General features: G+C 32.2%; 1 protein-coding gene across 2 annotated transcripts in view; it reads right to left on the bottom strand.

Annotated features, from left to right (window-relative positions):
* The window catches only part of LOC126881695 (cytochrome P450 4C1-like), a 121,210-nt gene that overhangs the window by 9,797 nt on the left and 89,863 nt on the right, over window positions 1-21,550 (bottom strand). For both annotated transcript variants that reach the window (XM_050646103.1, XM_050646104.1), the window contains 2 exons: window positions 14,313-14,381; window positions 2,982-3,330 (listed from right to left, as the gene is read on the bottom strand). In XM_050646103.1, the coding sequence (XP_050502060.1) occupies window positions 2,982-3,330; window positions 14,313-14,381 (418 nt within the window). The remainder of the gene's footprint in view (window positions 1-2,981; window positions 3,331-14,312; window positions 14,382-21,550) is intronic.

Below are 21,550 nucleotides of genomic sequence, written 5' to 3' on the forward strand. Positions count from 1 at the left end.
AATAATACCTATTTTCAACTAAATAATGAATTTTATAAACAAAATTTTGGTCTAGCAATGGGCTCCTCTTTATCTCCATTATTGGCTAATATATTTATGGAGGATTTCGAAACTAATATCATTTCTAAACAAAATTTAAAACCCACTGTATGGTGGAGATATGTAGATGATGTGTTTTCAATATGGCCTCATAGATCAGAATTGTTGGATACATTCCTGAATATTATAAACGATCAAGAAGAGACAATAAAATTTACAATGGAAAAGGAATATAATAACACCCTACCTTTCCTCGATGTTTTAGTCTTAAAGAAGGATACTGGATATGAGACTCAAGTGTATAGAAAACCAACACATACCAACAGATATCTCAATTACAAATCAAATCACAACATCAACGTTAAAAAGGGAATCATAAAATCCTTATATGATAGAGCCAAAATTACTTGTTCTAACGAAAATTCTTTTTTAGAAGAAAAACAATTCTTAACATCTGTTTTATTAAAAAATGATTATCCTTTATCGTTTATAAATAAGGAATTGTCAAGATTGGATCGAATGGAACAGAACAACATAGAACGGGATCCTACAACATTCACAAGAAATAATACGAGGAAAATATCAATACCATACATAAAAGGACTATCCGAGAAACTTAAAACAATAGGAAATAAATTCAACATTTCAACAACATTCAAAACAACCAACACATTGAGATCTATTCTATCTAAAACTAAACCTAACAATGAACAAGAAAGGACAAAGAATTGTATTTTTAAAATACCTTGTGAATGCGAACAGTTTTATATAGGTGAAACATCAAGACCATTAAACGTTAGAATAAGTGAACATCAATCTTATATTAAAAATAGAGAATTTGATAGATCTCAAATATGTCAACACGCATGGGATAATGAACATAGAGTTCAGTGGAGAGATTCAAGTATAGTCCTGAAAGAAACAGATAGTAAAAAGAGAAAAATCAAAGAAGCGGCTCTAATTATGCTAAACGAAACCAATTGTGTCGCAAATTCCTCAGTGGAATGCAGTAGGATGTGGATACCCATACTGAAAGAGGAAGTCGATAGAAAGAAAATACCACAATTAGTAAGTCAATAGTCGAGTTAGTACATATTTTATATTTTAGTATTACTTATATACCCATGTATTATTGATATTATTTATAATTTAAACAAAATTATAGTAAAGTCAGAATTTGGTATTAATTTTGAGAGTAAATTAAATGTAAGACCAAATACTTACGATGTCGGGATAGTATCACGAGGTTTTTCCTGGTTTTCCCTCGTGATTTACTATGAGATCACTAACGCGAGAATTTTAATGTCACCGTTGCATGTGGTTGTCTTTTTAAAGACAGATCACATGCTATGATATTTTTTTTGTGACGGATATTCTTGAGTTGGGGTTGATTTCATGTAATCGAATGAACTATCTTTCAGTAAAGTCGTCCCAGGAACGCAACTCATAAATATTGGCAATATCATTTTAAAGTCTTCTACTTTAAAATGTATCATATGTATCTGAATTGCCGATATAAATGAGTCAAATTAAATAAATTATTAGAAGAATTTTTTTACTAAGCAACAACATTTTTGTTTATATTAATAGTATTTTGTATTTTGACAACGGCACCCGATTTGGGCGTCGAAACGTTAATAAAAATCATTTTTTAATAATATTGTGGCTTATTTCCCATTCTAAATAGTTAAAATTGTAAAAATGCCACAAGAAAATAGCTTCAGAACAACATTAAGCAACTTAAATGAAATTAATCGTTACCGCTCCACAAATTATTTTACTTATGTTGTGTTTATATGATCTGTAAGTTTCATCGATTTAAAATGCTGATTTTTGAAAAAATTTGGTTTCAAAGTAAAATTTTTAAAAATTTAAATTTTGAAAAATATGCTTTTTTTCAAAATAACTTGAAAATTGTTAGATATACCAAAAATCTCGAAAAACAAAAAAAGTCAGATTTGCTTTTCTGAATATCATGTATTTTTTTGTTTTTCTGTTAGACAAAAATTGATTGAGATTTGGTGTTTCTAAATTTGCATACATTCGTGATCAGTGACTCGTTCAACCCCTTTTAACTACAGCCATTTCAATAATAAGGACTTTGAACCGATGAAACTTACAGATCATATAAACAATATATACACGAGTCAAGAAACTTGTGAAGTCGTAACGATTAAGTTCATTTAAGATACTAATTAGGGGGTGATTTTCTCGATTTTTTTACCAAAACCAAAAGGGACTAACTTTATTTTGAGCGTAACTTGTTTAATTTTGATGCTAGAATTTTTTTTATAAAACAAAAATGAAGCATTTTTTAAACACTTTAAATAAGTTGTTATGAGTTTTCCCCGAAATGTGCTTCATTTTTGGTTATTTCACGTTAAAGTTTTCCATTTGGAATTTGACGAATATGAACCTATTTTTCAATAGCTATAACTCTGCTTCTACTAGGTGTAGAGACGTGATATATACACCATTTTTTTAAATTTTTTACAGGCTATATTTTTGCTACTAATGTTTTTTCGACAAAATACTTACTATTTGAGTTATTTGCGAAAAACCGTCTAAAAACGTGGTTATTTTGTTGAAAAAATTAACATATTCACTGCCAAATAACTCGAAAAGTATTGACTTAGTGAAAAAACTCTATAGAACAACAGTTACTTAAAATTAGCCAGTTTATCCATTTCCTGACTCTCTTTGGACGAATATTTTTTCACCCCCAAGAGGAGGTGAAAACCACCCCCAGGGCAAAAGCACATATCGGCACAATATCACTTTTTTTCTTTGACTTATTAGCTATGTGTATGCCAAATTTCATGTCAATCCAAGCGGTTCTTTAAAATTTAGAGGTTTTGCAATATTTTACCGTTAAAGAAGGGACTATGTGTTGGAACAAACATCATGACAACTAATAGATGTACAGCTTGGCATATACTCACCTATACAGTTTCGACTTCCAGCACTGAATGGAATGTAAGCGTAAGGATGTCGTGAAGAACTATTCTCCGGCAAAAATCGGTCAGGATCAAACTTCTCTGGATTTTCGTAATAATCCGGACTGTGGTGAACATCGTATATACAAATGGAAACAATCGCAGATTTTGGAATTGTATATCCAGTTTTGGTCTTTACGTCTTCTCCAGCTATTCTAGAAATCATGGGAGCGCTGGGATATAACCTTAAACTTTCTTTTATGCATCTTTCAATGTATTTCAATTCTCCTAATTCGGTATAAGTGGGATTTTTAGGATCTCCCACTATTGAGATTGCCTCTTGATACATTTCCTCCTTTAAAACATAATAACACATTTTGTACCAAAATATACAGCGTGTTTCATTGGAAAACGGAAATACTTGACTGGTGAATAGAGGTCACTGAGAGGGTTCTAGATCTACTACATGTACCGATTTGCCTCACCGATTTTTATATACAAACGAGTTACAGGGTGTTTTATCGATTTTGCTTATTTCTTCCTGGCTCCATCACCTTATATATTTTTGCATATTTGGTACACATATGTCTCACTTAGAACCCGAACCACCCAACTATTAACCATAAGAAAAATCTAGGTCCGGACTCCGGACTAAAAAAACTATAAATTCATCGTGACCTTGAAAAACACCCTGTGTATTGAAATTTTCAAAATCCGTTTACATATTTGAAAAGTCCACAAAAAAAACTAAGTTTAATGGTTCGCTTCAATTTTTCGGCCAGACAATTTCATGACTTTATTTTTAAAATTATATTGAATTTTTAAAAACGCTGAGAATCAAAAGCCGGTATTATTAACTTTTAATAATAAATTATCAAAGCTAATGAACAAATGCTTATTTTAAAAGTAATCAGTACTTAATTACTAAATTGGAACGACCCATTTAGTAATCACAAGAAAAATTCAGGTCCGGATTAACAAAAAAACATAAAATAATTGTGACCTTGAAACAACACCCTGTATACTAAAATTTTAAAATCTGTTTGCTCATTTGAAAAGAGCACAAAAAACTGAGTTTATAGGTTCGCTTTAATTTTTTGCGCAGTAAATTTAATTAATTTAATTTTGATATTAACTATATTGAAATTTGTGCGAACTCTGAAATTAAAAAGCTAAAGCACTTTTAATAATAAATTAGTAAAGTTAATGAATAAATACTCATTATAAAAATAATCAATACTTATTTACTACATTGGAACAACCTACATACTAATCTCCAGAAAAATCCAGGTCCAGATTAACGAAAAAAATATAAAGTAATAGGGACCTTGAAGCAACATCCTGTATATTGAAATTTTTAAATTCCGTTTAAATATTTGAAAAGAGCAAAAAAACTAAGTTTAATGGCTAGCTTAATTTTTTTTTGCGCAGGCAATTTAATAACATTACTTTTGAAATTATATCGAAATTTTTGTTAAGTTCTCAGAGTTCTTAAAAATTTCAAGATAATTTTAAAATTAAAGTCATTAAATCTGCACAATAAACGGAAGCGAACCATTAAAGTTAATTTTTTGTGATTCTTTCAAATATGCACACGGATTTTGAAAATTTCAATATACATGGTGTTGTTTCAAGGTAATAATTACTTTATATTTTTTGTTAATCCGGACCTGGATTTTTCTTGTGATTAGTAAATGAGTCATTCTAAAGTAGTAAATAAGTATTGATTATTTTTAAACTGAGTATTTAGTCATACTCTTTAATAATTTATTATTAAAAGTTACCTAATAACACCTGCTTTTTAATCTGAGTTCTAAAAAATTTCAATATACCTATTTAATTTCAAAATTAAAGTCGTTAAATTTTCTGCGCAAAAAACTAAAGTGAACCTATAGACTCAGTTTTGTTGTGTTCTTTTCAAATGTGCATACGGATTTTAAAAATTTCAATATACAGGGTGTTGTTTAGAGGTCACAATTACTTTATGTTTTTTTGTTAATCCGGACCTGGATTTTTATTGTGATTAGTAAATGAGTCATTCTAAAGTAGTAAATAAGTATTGATTATTTTTAAAATGAGTATTTATTCATTACCTTTAATCATTTATTATTAAACTAGCTGACCCGGCAGACTTCGTACTGTCTCAATAGATAAAAACAAACTTTTGTATACAATAAACTTAAAATAAACAAAAGGAATTCGTAATTAATAAACAAAAAATGCTCGATGTGAATGAGGTTTTATTATTATTTTTAATTAATTACACATATGGTGTTTGAAGTAATCAAGTTTAGTTAGAAGTAACAAAATAAAGTTTGTAGTGCAACAGTTACAATCTTAAATTTGTTTATCTTATAATGAATATAACAGCTTTATTTTATCTACATTCAAAACAGTCCTGTATTTATAATTGGGTTCCGGGTGGTTCCAGCTCTATAGGTATTGATTAAATAAAATTAAATTAAATGAAACTGAATAAAAGTAAATAAAAAAATAAAACTGAATAACATTAAATAAAATTAATGAAATTAGACAAAAATAAATAAAATTTAATAAAATGAAATAAAACAAAAAAAATAAATGGAATTAAAAAATGAAATAAAATAAAATAAACGAAAATGAATAAAATACTTAAATTAAATAAAATTAAATAAAATTACACAAAATTAATTAAAATTAAATAAAAATTTATAATTTGCTGCTTGTTCTTTTCGTGTGCTCAGAATTTTTCTCCTGCTTACGGTTCGTCAGAAAAGTTCCGTTTAGAGAAATTTTTTGAAAATTTCGCAAAATTAAAAAATTTATATTTTGCCCAATTTGAGTCCCAAAGTTAAACTGTTCCAATTATTTTCCATGAAATTTGTCGCTCGTTCTTCTTCTGTCCTCAGAATATTTCTACGGCTTGAGATATTGTATTTCGGACACCGATTGCGCTAGAGAAAAAAATTAGTACGGTTCTACTCGGAATTCAACAACGAGTCTACCTACTTAATTTCGTATTTTTCACGTCATTATTGTGAGAGTTACGGAGTCATGGGCAACCCCCTTATGACGTACGGGTATGAAATATAAATAACAACAAACTCCCAGTCCGGTCGAATATACATGCCAAATTTCATAAAAATCTGTCAAGTCGTTTCGGAGGAGTATGGTAACAAACACTGCGACCGGAGAATTTTTAATAATATACATAGATGTAAAATATTTAAATGACCATTAAAAAATAACGGCCTGAGATAGAAAATTGAAAATTTAGGATTTTATGTGTCTGTTGGTTCTACATCTCATAAAATTAGTAAAAAATGGTTTTTCCAAAAATTAAAATAAATATATGAGGGGGAGCAAGCTCCCTTATGACGTACGGGTATGAAACTCCATATTATCCTATTTCCAGTCCGCTCGAATATACCTGTAAAATTTCATAAAAATCTGTTCAGTCGTTCTCGAGTTATAAATGGTGTAACTAACATAACTAATGTGACCAACTAGTCCGAAAAATCCGGGACATGGCCCGAAATAAAAAGTCTCCCGGCGTCCCGGACAAGTCTTCCGGGCCATCCGAATTTTCAACGTTTTGGTAAAATTCTATTTTGAAATTTTGAATACGTTATTCTTCAAATAATTCACAGTAAATTTAATTGGTGGGACGAAAAAAGTCGACAATTTCTAGAGTGTAATACTAACACCACATCCAAAACGCGTGCATTTTATATCGTGGTATTATAGTTCTACGAAACCTATAACGGTCGACTTTTTTTCGTCTCTGTACGGAAAGCTAGAGTTAGAAATTGCAACTGGGACAAATAAAGCTACAATAATATATTATGCTATTAATAATACGATACTGGGAAAAAGGTAAATCAACCAGAAAACTAAAATACATGTCAATCACAGTACCAACACTTCTACATGCAAGCGAGACATGAGTTACCAACAAAAAAAAAGACATGAAAGTGCCATAAATGCAGTAGAAATAAAGAAACTGAGCAAAATAGCTGGAAAGATGAAGCTGGACAGGGAAAGGAACGAAAATATCAAAAACGTGCTAAGACAGGAAGCAATAGAGAAAAAAATTGAAAAAAGAAAACCGAATTGATTTGGACATATAACTAGAATGAACGAGAACAGACTACTAAAGAAGGTGACAGTTTCGAAAAGACAGGGGAATAAATGAAGGGACAGACCTAGAAAGGGGTGGATGGAACAAATCCAGGAACTCGGGACCAAGAGAGGGAAACAGTGCAACAGATGAAGGAAATGGCAGGAGACCGGAAGGCGTGGAAGAAATGTGTAACAGATAGATAGGTGATAGCAAAGTCTGACATTCTGCATCTAGCAAAGTCCTTATTGGGCATAAGGACAACGAGAAGGAGAAGTATTATAATTATCGTCTTCTGAAAAAAACAATGGCCCGATTTTCATTGAAAAGTCCCGGATTTCAGGTATTTTTTCAGCCTTGTCCCGGATTCGACTGAATTGGAGTTAGTCACACTAAACATAACTCGACTTTCCTTTATATACAAATAATACCTGCTTTTTAATCTCAAAGTTCTTAAAAATTTCAATATAATTTCAATAATGATGTCCTGAAATTGTCTGGTCGAAAAATTAAAGCAAACCATTAAACTTAGTTTTTTGTGCTATTTTCAAATATTCAAAAGGATTTTGAAAATTTCAATAAACAGGGTGTTGTTTCAAGGTCACAATGAATTTATAATTTTTTTTAATCCGGACCTGTATTTTCCTGTGATTAGTAGTTGGATGGTTTGGATGAAAAATGAGACATATGTGTACCAAATATCAAAAAAGTATACAGGGTGGTTCTAAAATTATAGATCCAGAAAGAAATGGGCAAAATCGATAAAATACCCTCTAAATCGGTTATAAAAATCGGTGAGGCAATAAATGTAGTATATCTAGAACCACCTCATGCCTCATTGACCTCTATTCACCATTTAAGTATTTCCGTTTCCCCATGAAACACCCGTCTAAAATATTTTTAATATAAACTGTTATAATAAGAAATTTGATACAATTCTGCAATTCACATGAGTGCCTTAAAAATGTACTTTTTAACACGTATATCATACAATATTTTTTCTACAAACGTTATAAATTTATAAAATACAATATTTTTGTTAATTGCTGCAACCATGAAACCTATGACCCGTAAAAGGTAGAACTGGTTGTCTACACTCGAGGGGAATGTCTAAAAATTCTGAGCGAAAATATTATACCGTTACATAAACTTGTTTTATCTACTCTATGTCATATTATCAGTTTTTAGTTTGCGAAAGCTGTCATTATAGATAGCAGTGCGTGAAGGGTTTAAGTGTGCGTGAAGTAACAATGTATTTTAAATGGGATTTACTTTTTCGCACACTTTCAATGGGTTTTTTGGCACACTTTCATATAATCAAATATCCTTAACTTTCGCTTTGTCATGGTGAAGACAATATGAGCAATGACTTACAACAAAATTTTTGACAGTTTTGTGGTTTGAAAGTAGTTAGGATTTTTAAATGTCAAAGTTCTAAAAATTGTAGAATAGAAATGAATTCCAGTGACGAAGAGTTACAGTTTTTATATTTGTTTATCGTAGATAAAATATTGTATGAACCTGTGCGTGAAGTACTTTTTGCGAACTTACGCGATGTATAGCATCCGCTCCATTGTCGCTCGAGCGCTAAAAATCGCGTGCGTTCGCAAAAAAGCTTACTTCACGAACTGTTTCATAAATAACTATTGTCCTTTTCATGATCATTTTTCAGTGCGTAACAAATGATAGGGTAAGTCCGTGATAATACACATTTATGACATTTATTCTAACATGACATTTTAGTTAAATCTGACAGTTGTCACATTTTATTTTCAATTTGGAATAAAAACAAATTAAATGTGTTTCTTGCATTTATAAAATGGTATTTTCTTTGATTTGTATAGTCTTATAAATTATACAGATTATATTTGTAATATTATTATCTAATTAAAAAAAATTATTTTTTTATTATGGCGCCATCTATCGACAACTAGAATAACTAGAATAAATGTTATAAAAATGTCACCGACGAAATGTAATCACCTACGTGCCTTTTTTTCTGTCACATACAATTTAATGCGTTAGAAAGAAATCGAAAAACTGTGACGCACTGAAAGATAATCATGAGAAATACTGTATTTTCTACAAACGTGTTAAAAATGCAACAATACAGTTTAAATTAAATTTTAAAAAAACCTTTTAAACCACCTTTTTCAAATTGCGCAAGTTGTACTATTAATATTAATGTTAGTAAATGAAATATAAATATTTTGACGTTTCACAATTTGACAATTCACTTTTAACTGCAGTGCCTTAAAAATTTTAAAGCACTAGTGCCTTAAAGTAGCATTTTTTAACGCTCCTATGGAGTGCTAAAATAGTTATTTTCCTAACTAGTGCGGAAAGTGATACTTTCACGCACGAGACTGCCGTTGACCCGAACGACGCGACAGCGGAGTTCGGGCAAGCAGTCGAGTGCGGGGAAGACACTTTCCGCATGAGTTAGGAACAATATTTTTTCTAGGGCCGTACTTTTGGAAAAAAGCCACAAAAATAGATTTATATCAATTTTTATTTAGAAGTGAAAATTCACAAATTAATTCTTTGACAAGGTTGTCAAAACCAAATTTTCAATATAATTAGTTAGCATGACGACGATATTGGTTTCCATGACGACGATTTAAAACCATTGTAATTGTCTACTGATTTGACTTTTAAATATTATGTCAAAATAATTTTATTTCATCGAATTATTGCGTTAATTTCATTAAAACATGAACACAATAAGATACATTTGAAATAAATTAGTAAATGATATCTAAATATTAGTTTATTGCATGAATTGTAGTATATTACAATGCCATATTAGAAGGTATTCTACATTCCCGCACGCCGTGCGGGAAAATTTACTTTCACGCACGCCGTGCGGGAAGTGCCACTTTCGGAAACGAAATGCGTGCTAGAAAGTGGCTGTTTAAGCACGGCCGTAGAAAAATTTCATTTTTAACACGGTTGTAGAAAAAATACATTTCGCACGAAATCTGTGGTTTCACGACATTTCCAGATAAAATTTTTGAATAGTTGTTCATTTAGAATACATTTAATACCTATATTTTTAATAAACATGAACATCACAAGTGCCGCGAAAAATAAGACACTAAGTGCAGAATCCCGTGAAATTATACACAATGTTTAAAATTTACGCAGGATGGAGCAGAAAGAAATTTTTCCACCTACCTCTACCGAAAGTATACTTCTCCTCCCTAGGGAGGAAAAGTAAAAGTGACGTCATGGTATTTCATTCATGAAATGTAACTTATTGACGCCCTGTACTTACAATATCTATTTTCTATTACGTAAGTATCTATACATTTTAACGTTTATTTATAAAACACCCTGTATTTTGCAGAATGGTAAAAAACAGTAAATTGTTATTTTGATTTAACAATGTTTAAATTAATAATTTAACTTACATTTGACAGTTGACAGTTGTATTGTACCTACTGTTAGTTTTAGTTCTAATAAATTTTGTGGGTTAGTTACATAAATAAATTAAGTAAAAATGAAAAAAGTACTTTTTATTTGAGGAAGGTGAAAAAACCATATGTAAACTTCATTCTCGGGAGGAAAAGTAACACTTTCCTCCCTTGTTATACAAATAGCTATTTGCAGTGAAACAGGTAACAAATAAAAAACCGAAAAACTTGTGAAATCCTATTGATCTGACAACGTCGCGTAACCAAATCGATTTCGATCGGTCTGACTTTGGCGGTTTCAGATACTTCTGTCGATTTATACTTTTCTTGCACTTTTAATTTTTACAAACCGAAGATTTACTTTAATAAACTATAAAATATGTAATATCAAAATAAAACTTTATTGGGACCATTTTTCTGGTAACACCTTCGTGGCTTCTAAAAATGTGCAAGCCAAACGAATGCCGGCGAAAAGAAGGCTGAGAGAAATCTAATAATTGCATTTCACTTCTCGTCTGTCCAGCGCGGAAAAAATTCTAACAAAGAATGGTTCCCTATGCTCAGTTAGGAGTAAAACTAATAGAAATAAATAATCATTTCGTTGCAAAACGACACCAAAAGTCGTCTTATATTTCAGTTCGTTCAGAGAGCGTCATAAACATTCTAACCGGCTTCAAGGTCCAGAAAAATGGTCCCAATAAAGTTTTATTTTGATATTATTTTATATTTTAGTAAAGTAAAACTTTCGCTTGCTTTTATAAGATGTAGCTACGACACCTATGCCACGTTATTTCGTTGCGATTCGATACTAACAGCCCGGTATGCTTTAGTTGGTTCATAGAAAGTCATATATAGTGATGAGCGAGCTAATAACCGGCAAAATAACGCAAAAGATGGAAAACATAATACATTATTAACTAAAAAGAGATGAAACTAGTAGAGGTTGAAATTATCGATATAAACGTATAAATTCACTTTACATTACATAGTTTCCCACCTTTAGACGTATAGGAGGAGTATGGCAACTGTTACTGTGACAGGAGAATTTTATAAAATACTCCTGCCACAGACGTCCAAAGGTGGGAAACTATAAAATGTAATGTTAATTTATACGTCTATCTCGATAATTTCTGGGAAAATAATAAAGCAGGAAGAAAGGTTTAGATATCTGGGAATAGATATAACCAGTTACGGAGATGTTGAAGAGGAAGTACGACAACAAAGCTCAAAAGCAAGTAAAGTGGCGGGATCTCTTAATGACACAATCTGGAAGAACAAACACCTAAGGCAAGACACAAAAGCAAGAATCTATAAAGCAGCAATTAGACATATCATCGACTTAGGGACACAAACATGTAACTACATTTTTTTTTCATTTTGAGATATCTAGATCATTGAACTTGCCTTATTGAGTTCTTTTGAGTGACACAAAATTGTATTTCTCCGAACGCCTTAAACCCCAGTAAGGAGTTTTCGTAACTACATTTCTTAGCAATCTTTGAGTGTCACAGAAATGTAAGTGGTCTTACATTTCTGTGATACTATGTCTTGACTGATGATATTGAGTTACATTTTTGTGGCATAAATTTTATTGCACTGAATGGTGGTTGCAGGTAGCAACAATGGATTTAATAATTTGTTTCGTATATTTGGCAGCGTGGTCTGTTGCATTTCCAGCTCTGTTACAACTGTGAAGGCGTAAAAAAGTGAATAGGTTGATAATTTCATCGGCTTAGGGACACAAAATTATATTATAATACTATAGCAACAAAGAATTACAAATAAATTACTGATCCCAACAGTAAGTCCCTATAATAATAGGCGTTTCATTTAGGGACACAAAAATGTATCTCCACCACTTTTTATCTAAATATTGTTATTTTGAGAACACAATTTATCTATTGTTGGATATGATTATATTACCTTAAAGTAAACATTTTTAAGATTAACAATTCGGAACAAAAAATTTGAGTTTAAACTACGGATCATTACAAACTGCAAATCACTTTTTTAAAAACCTTAAATAAGCTCTGCTGAAAAGTAGTCATTTCTGAGATACAATTTTGTGTCCCTAAGCCGACGATATATTGACATACATGGCAGAAACAAGAACTGACACATCTAAAACGAGACGACTATTAGAAATAAAAGAGGTGAAAATACTCCGACGAATATTAGGGAAAAGTCTGTTGGATAGGTAGAGAAGCGAAAACATAAGATCATCCAATGTAGAAGACATAAATGGATGGGTGACAAAGCGGAAAGAGGAGTGGAACGAACACATTTGTAGAATAGCAGAGGATAGGATAGCACGAATAGCACAAGATAAGTCACCAAATGGACGGAGAAGTATTGGCAGACCAAGAAAAAGATGGTGCGATAACTTAAACAATTTAGGAGACTAATATTGAAGAAGAAACAGGTTTAAACCCTACATACAAGAAGGAAGAAGAAGAAGAATATCGATAATTTCAACCTCTACTAGTTTCAGCTCTTTTTATTCCAGAATGTATTATGTTTTCCATCTTTTGCGATATTTTGCCGGTTATTAGCGCGCTCATCACTGTATATGTTACCGTTAAAACCCGTTTTCAGTTAAAACCCGAATTTACTAGGAAAAACTAGTTTTAACTATGCGCTTTAGACAATTCTAGTTTTAACTAGTCAAAACTAAATTTGACTGCTAAATTCGGTTAAAACTAGAAATCCCGAACAAATTTCAATATTATGTATGTACCTGCTGAAGACATTTTTGACATCATTGAAGCAGCCCACGTTGCTATTGGTTATGGAGGTTGGGACAGGTTGCAGACTAAAACCGCCAGAAAATACGCAAATATAACAATTTGATATATGTTCAATAATTTTATATCCATGTGTGAAACCTGCCAGCGGAAGAAGCTTAGAGGAGTCTTTTGTCGAAACCTATATTGCATTCAGAAATAAATAGTCGCTGTCAGGTAGATTTGATGGATATGCAATCACAAGAGGATCACGGCTACAAGTCTATTATGGTTTATCAAGACCATTCAACAAAATTTGTTTTGTTGAGACCATTACAAAGTAAGAGGGCGGAAGAAGCTGCTTATCAATTAACGGATATATTCTTGACTAAATGCATGGCGCACCATACATTTAGCCGAGAGTTCGGTAATGCAGTTATAAATGAGGTAAGGTCATACTGGTCTGAGGCAAAATTAGTTCATGGAAAACCAAGGAACAGCCAGAGTCAAGGTCCGGCGAGCGAGCTAACCAAGACATCAAGAAAATGTTAGCAGCCTGGATGCAAGAATGGAATTTTGAATTGAATTGAATCCAAAATTCCCGGAACCCCCAAATAAAACACAACAACGTGGTCAAAAGGACTTGCGTTTTTTACGTTTACGATCTTGTTCAGTATTTTACGTTTTAGAGAAATTATTTGCAAACAACCGGGGTAGCAAATAGGGGTAACAAATAGGGGTAGTAAATACTAGTCTTGACTGAAATATGTTTAGTCTCAACTAGAATTAACTGAAAATATTTGATAGTTCTAGTTTTCACTAGTTAAAACTAGAATTGTCTAAAGCCCACAGTTAAAACTAGTTTTTCCTAGTAAATTCGGGTTTTAACTGAAATCGGGTTTTTACGGTAACATATACATTCTCTGATGATGTTCTAAGAAGGTTTGAAACCGGTTAGAGTGTTTATGGCGCTCTCTGAACGAACTGAAGTATAAGACGGCTTTTGGTGTCTTTTGCAAGAAATGATTAGGTAATTATTTTTATTTTCAATTTTGTCTTTTAAAACCCTTGTCTTATAATATAAAATACATAGGCTTACCTGAATGTCCGGGTTGTTTGCTAAAAGCATCAAAGTATGACATAAAGAAAGGGCGGTGGTATCGTGACCCTACAAGTAAAAACATTTATTTTAGATTATAGGTTGTATAATTATGTAAAAATATATTTGAGAAAGTCTTGGACTAAATACAACACATAAAGTTATGTGTTGTATTTAGCTCGGTGTCCGAGCCGCTCGCGCGCAGCATGTTCGTCCGATTAGTAGTGTAGGAAACAGAGGTGGCACCTCGCAAAATGGACACAAGTCCGGTTTTTTTTTCTGGTATATCAAGGGGTGCTAATTATGAGACTAACTTTTTCTTCAAAAATTTCGCCCCGGAACCCCACTTTTCATCCCTTTAAAGGGGGTAATTGGTGGTTTTTGCGAAATATAGCCCTTCCTGTACGTTTTGCAAAAAATTTACTTAATAGTAAAATGGACTATATCTCCTACTATTTATTTCCCGACAGCATATATCTATCACCCACCGCTTAGCGGGGGTGGCGCCTCAAAGTTGACAACTTTTTAAAAAGATGTTTTTAAAAAAATATTTTTTTCTCTAACTGTAATGAAAATTAAGAAGAAACCTGGCGGCGATTAATCACAAATAAGTGGCTGATTTTTTGGTATAGGGTTTATTTAAGGGCAATTGCAATTTTTTTGCAAAATAGTGGTCTTAATTCTGTATAAGCTTTGTTTTAAAAAATCGAATAGGTAATGAGAAAATCGTAAAAACATGTTCTCCAGGGGATAGGGGTAGTTTCTGGGGTTTATTTTAAAGAATAGGGGTTGTTTCCGCAGGGATGTTGCAATAATCATATATATTTATGGAAAAGCCTATTGATGCAGCATATGTCCATATGAGTCAAAAAGCAAAAAAAAAATTTCAACCCCCCTTTATTTATTTATTTTTTTTTGCTAAAGGGATTGCATCAAGAAATCACTTTTGGTGTCCATGCATGGGTAATAAGAACATGCACAAAATGATATAATATGAAGCATTTGTGTGTGAATGATTCCAAAAAAATCACTTTCTTTATTAATTCTCCTTTTTTTGGGGGTGGTGCTGGAAAAAACATGGGGGTGCATTATAGAAATTTTTAAATAACACCAGAACATGGATAATCGCTGAAAGTTTTTTTTACTCTAGCATAGGCGGTTTAGATGGTATAAAAAAGGGTTTTTTTAAATGTAACACCCTATAATTAAAAAATTTGCAATTATTTGTAATTAATTGCTGCAGGGTTTCTTCTTAATTTTCATTATAGTTAGGGAAAAACAATTTTTTAAGAACATATTTTTTAAAAATTTTTCAATGTTGGGGCGCCACCCCTGCTAAACGGTGGGTGATAGACATATGCTTTCGGGAAAAAAATAGTAGGAAATATAGTTCTCTTCACTTTAATATTAAATAAAGTTTTTGCAAAACGTACAGGAAGTGCTACATTTCGCAAAAACCACAAATTACCCCCTTTAAAGGGATGAAAGGGGTTCCGGGGCGAAATTTTTTAAGAAAAGGTTTTTTTTTGCAAGAACATAGTCAGCGATTTTGGTATGGCTTAGAGCCAGACTACATCAAAATCGCCTATAAATCGTGCTGGTAATCGCCTTGCAGCGAGACCAAAAACAAAAAGAAGAAGAAGAAGAAAAAAATACACTGCTCAATTTTCTACAAAATACGCTTTAAGAGTCGTATCAGTTTTTTTTAAAACCAGCTGTACATGATACTAAAAATAACCAGATAGTATCTTCCCATAGCCCAAATACGTCCCAGTTCGCGCACGATGACGTAACTGGAGACCAATATGAATTTGAATTTTTGTTAAAGTTAAATGGGATTTGTATGCATTCTGTCATGAAATTATTCAATTAGCAAAATAATATGTATTAAACGACTTTTTCTCTTTGTTTATAAAAGACATCTCACTTTTACAAAGATAAAATATAAAATACACTTATCTTACAACCGCGAACGATTCAAACTAATCGGACGTTACGAACCATTACGAACGTGCCGGTCTCCAGTTGCATCACGACTCCCCCTCCCTTCAGGATGCGCAATATATTTTCTTCTTATTTATAGTATCATGTGTATGCATACATAAGTAGCATAGAACGTACGAAACGCGTATGTAATAGAGGTATAGCACTTCTTTTTGGATGGAGAAAAAGCATTGAGCTCGTAATTTATATACTATAAGAAGTTTCCACTTCTGTCGGCACTCCCATGACAGATATATTTTTTTTTTTTTTTGCTTAAGGGGTTGCATCAAGAAATCACTTTTGGTGTCCATGCATGGGAAATAAGAACGTGCACAAAATGATATAATATGAAGCATTTGTGTGTGAATGATTCCAAAAAAATCACTTTCTATATTAATTCTCCTTTTTTTGGGGGTGGTGCCAGAAAAAACATGGGGGTGCATTATAGAAATTTTTAAATAACACCAGAACATGGATAATCGCTTCAAGTTTTTTTTTACTCTAGCATAGGCGGTTTAGATGATATAAAAAAGGGTTTTTTTTTAATGTAACACCCTATAATTAAAAAATTTGCAATTGGCCTTAAATAAAACTTAGACCAAAAAATCAGCCACTTATTTGTAATTAATTGCTGCAGGGTTTCTTCTTAATTTTCATTACAGTTAGGGAAAAACAATTTTTTTAAGAACATATTTTTTAAAAATTTTTCAACGTTGGGGCGCCACCCCTGCTAAACGGTGGGTGATAGACATATGCTTTCGGGAAAAAAATAGTAGGAAATATAGTTCTCTTCACTTTAATATTAAATAAATTTTTTGCAAAACGTACAGGAAGTGCTACATTTCGCAAAAACCACAAATTACCCCCTTTAAAGGGATGAAAGGGGGTTCCGGGGCGAAATTTTTTAAGAAAAAGTTAATCTCATAACAAGCACCCCTTGATATACCAGAAAAAAATAAAACCGGACTTGTATCCATTTTGCGAGGTTCAACCTTTGTTTCCTACACTATAGTACGTGTTTTAAAGTGGCGCACAAACGGCGCACAAACGGCGGCCACACGGCACACCACGATAACTTCTGTCGGTTTTTCAACAAACACTTTGATGGTTCGCAATACGTATTTGGACGGGTTTGCGAGTGGTTTGGTGGTTTTGGTGCGCCTGAGTTGAATATTTCTTATAATTTAGTGGACGGAAGGAAACATTATCAAACTTATTGATGCTTACCGTGGAAAATATTTATTGTGGGTACCGCGGAAATCGTTATCAAAATACAAAACATTAATAAATTAAACAATTTTGTTTTTGTTGCTTGGTAAAAAAAATCTTCTTATTTAATTTTATTTGACTCATTCATATTGACAATTCAGACATATTTTAAAGTGGATGTAGTTGTAGAAATAAAGTAGATATAATAAAAAATGGCACATATACATAGGCACAAAAAATGTTTATATTTCTTTAACAAATTTTTAATACTAATTCAGAATTCAGCACTATTTTATTAATTTTTTAATATAAAAATTTGTTTTCATACTCTTTTTTGGTTATCTTCTGTGCCAATTTTTATTTATTGCAATATTAGAGAAAACAAAGTGAAAAAACTTAAAGGCCCTAGCCGGGTAAGATGGTGAAAAGTGCCCCCAACTCGATTTAAATTCCATATAGGCCACTTTTTAGCACATATAGAGGAACTCACTTTCCGAAATTTTTAGCTCCCTAGGTGGTCACGTGACCCCCTAGAGCCTAATTAGGCTTTTTAGGTTTTTATTTTTTATCTCAGCCGCATCAAGAGCTAGCCAAAAACTTTATTTTAAAAAGTTGTAAGTTTCAAAAAGATCTATATGAAAAAATTTTTTTTATTTTTTGGCGGGAAATTAGAATTTTTAGAACAATTTTAAACTTTTAAATAACTCTGAAAAAAAAACTAAGACACTCGTTTTTACGAAAATCAATTATAACGTGTATTTTTGCACAATCTTTCACCCTGAATTTTTTCAGATTTTTTCGCATTTTGCAAAAAAACCGCATTTTTTCGGTTTTTTTTTCGCTTTTTGATGCAATTTTACACATATTTTTCAAAAAAGGTAACACCGTCACTAGAATAGGTAAAAAATTCGGCAAAATCGTAAGAAATGTGTAAAATTTTGTTTTCTTCAACGCCCTGTATCTTGAAAATGGATGGCGTTACAAAAAAAGTTTATTAAGCAAACCCCAATTATTTTTCATTTTTTTACCTATTCTAGTGACGGTGTTACCTTTTTTGAAAAACATGTACAAAATTGTATCAAAAAACGAAAAAATGCGGTTTTTTATTTTTAAAGGTACGTTTCACCAATTTTAAAAATTTGAAAAAATTCAGGGTGAAAGATTGTGCAAAAATACACATTACAATTGATTTTCGTAAAAACGAGTGTGTTAGTTTTTTTTCAGAGTTATTTAAAAGTTTAAAATTGTTCTAAAAATTCGAATTTCCCGCCAAAAAATTAAAAAAAAAATTTCATATAGATCTTTTTGAAACTTACAACTTTTTTAAATAAAGTTTTTGGCTAGCTCTTGACGCGGCTGAGATAAAAATAAAAACAGAAAAAGCCTAATTAGGCTCTAGGGGGTCACGTGACCACCTAGGGGGCTAAAAATTTCAGAAAGTGAGTTCCTATACATGTGCTAAAAAGTGACCTATATGGAATTTAAATTGAGTTGGGGGCACTTTTCACCATCTTACCCGGCTAGGCCCTTTAATGAAAAATCTTTGGAAAAGGTATAAAAAATTTGTATTAAATTGCCTTTAAGGGGTACATCACTGAACGTTTTCAGTTTTTAACAAAATCATCATCAGTGTTAAGAATAGGTTAATTGCAAGCTGAGATACCAAAGAAATACCAGGGTGAGAACGTTTTTAAACGGTATAAAAACATGTTAGAATCGCATATTTTATTAAAATTCAATAGGATGGAAAATATTTCTAAAGAATTAGGCCCTTCGGCACAGTATGACTCTCCCATCACGCAACCCACGTGATTACAAAACTATTTTAAATAAAATTAAGGGTAAATTTAATTTAGTAAGTCGGAAATAAAAGCAAACAAACACAATAGGCATGCAACCACTACAAACGAATCAGAAACGAAACGAATACTTTGAGGCAAATAAAAAGGGAGCACTGGCAGAGTTTCTCAAAACAGATGGAACACGACTTCTACGGGACACAAAAAGAAGTATGGAGAATGATCAGAGGGCAAAGAAAGGAGATGAACGAATTAATAAAAGCGAAACACATTCAAAAGGAAACATGGGCAGACTACTTCCGATTTCTATTTGCTAAAGGCGACGATAATGAACCACCAACACCTTAAGTTACGACAAACGAAGAAATAAGTATCGAAGAGGGAGAGGTAAAGAAAGCATTAAAAAAATTAAAAAATATAAAATCTCCAGGAGAGGACAGAATATCGAACGAACTACTAAAGTACGGAGGACAAGATCTAACTAAACAACTATTAAAACTAATACAAAAAATAATAGAACAAAACAGAATACCACAAGAATTGAGATCAAGCATCCTAATACCTTTCTTCAAAAAAGGAGACAAATCAGACCCGGAGGATTACAGAGGGATTAACTTATTAAACACAACATTAAAATGACAACAAAAGTGATAACAAACAAATTGAATGAAATTATAACATTAGCAGAAGAACAACAAGGTTTTAGGTTGGGAAGGTCATGCACTGACGCTATATTTATAATGAGGCAAGTTCAAAAGAAATCGTTGGAATACAACAAACCGGCATATTTATGTTTTGTGGACCTTAAGAAAGCATTTGACAGGGTCACATTAAAGGACGTTATCCACTTGTTATACTCGAGAGAGGTACCTCTGGGAATAATTAAAACGATAGAAAACATCTACCAGAACAACACAATAAAAGTAAAAATGGAAGATGAACTAACTGACCCAATTGAAGCCGGCAATGGGATAAGACAGGGGGATTCCTTGAGTCCTTTATTGTTCAACCTGATCATGGTCGAAATAATAAAAAAAAGTAAGAACTAAAAAAGGATACCAAATGGGGGAAAAACAACTTAAAATAATCTGCTATGCGGACGATGCAATACTAGTCGCTTAAAGTGAAGATGATTTACAACGTATGCTGAACCAATTCAACATAATCGCCAGAAAATTTAACATGTTAATTTCATCAAAAAAGACAAATTGCATGGTTATAACAGCAGATCCAATAAGATGTAAATTGGAGCTGGAAGGTCAGATAATAGAACAAGCTATGGAGTTTAAATACCTAGGCATCACACTATCTAGCTACGGAAGGCTCGAAACAGAAGTGGAAGATCAAGTGAATAGAGCAAACAGAGCCGCAGGTTGCCTGAATGACACAATATGGAGACATAAAAATATCGGAAAAGAAATGAGAGGCAGAACTTACAAAACAGTCATCAGACCAATAATGACATACGCGGCAGAAACACGACCCGACACAGAGAGGACGAAAAGATTGCTCGAAACAGCGGAGATAAAAACCCTTTGAAAAATCGATGGTAAGCAATGGCGGCTGGTCGGAGGAGGCAAGGGAGGCTTAGCCTCCCCATAAATTTTTTACACGCGCTATACTGTTTTGTTTAGTGATGAGCGAGACTGGTCTTGGTCTTGCGGTCTTGGTCTTGGTCTTGCAGCAAGACCAAGACCGCCTTTTGGTTGCAAGACCAAGACCAAGACCAAGCTTGCAAGAACAAGACCAAGACCGAACCTTGCAAGACCACGCAAGACCAAGACCAACCTGCAAGACTCTTGCACTTTTTTGAGAAAAATTGGTTTTTATTATTTAACTTTATTTTTTTAGTTCAATAATATATACTGACATGTAAGAAACCTTAAACAATATCGAATTTTTAAAATACATAATATTTTGGTTATATTTTTAAGTCGTTTTGATTAAGTCAAGCGGTTTGCATTTTCTCAACCTTCAAAGTGTCCAGAAGGCAAGTTTTCAAACGGCGACAGTTCAAGGACAATTGGAATTACTTTTAAGACAAAAAAATGTAATTATAGATAGGGTAATCCATTAAAAAAAATTCAATTATAAACGGTTTTTATGTATGTACCAGTAGATTTCGCTTTTTTGTCTAATAAAAATACTGACACTTATTTCAATTCTTTTCGCATAATCGAGGAAAAATGTAGGTCGTTAAATTTAAAATTAATACAAAAAATATCATAATAGATTTTGAAAAGGGAT

This window comes from Diabrotica virgifera, chromosome 3 (genome assembly GCF_917563875.1).
Source record: "Diabrotica virgifera virgifera chromosome 3, PGI_DIABVI_V3a".
NCBI classification, from domain to species: domain Eukaryota; kingdom Metazoa; phylum Arthropoda; class Insecta; order Coleoptera; family Chrysomelidae; genus Diabrotica; species Diabrotica virgifera.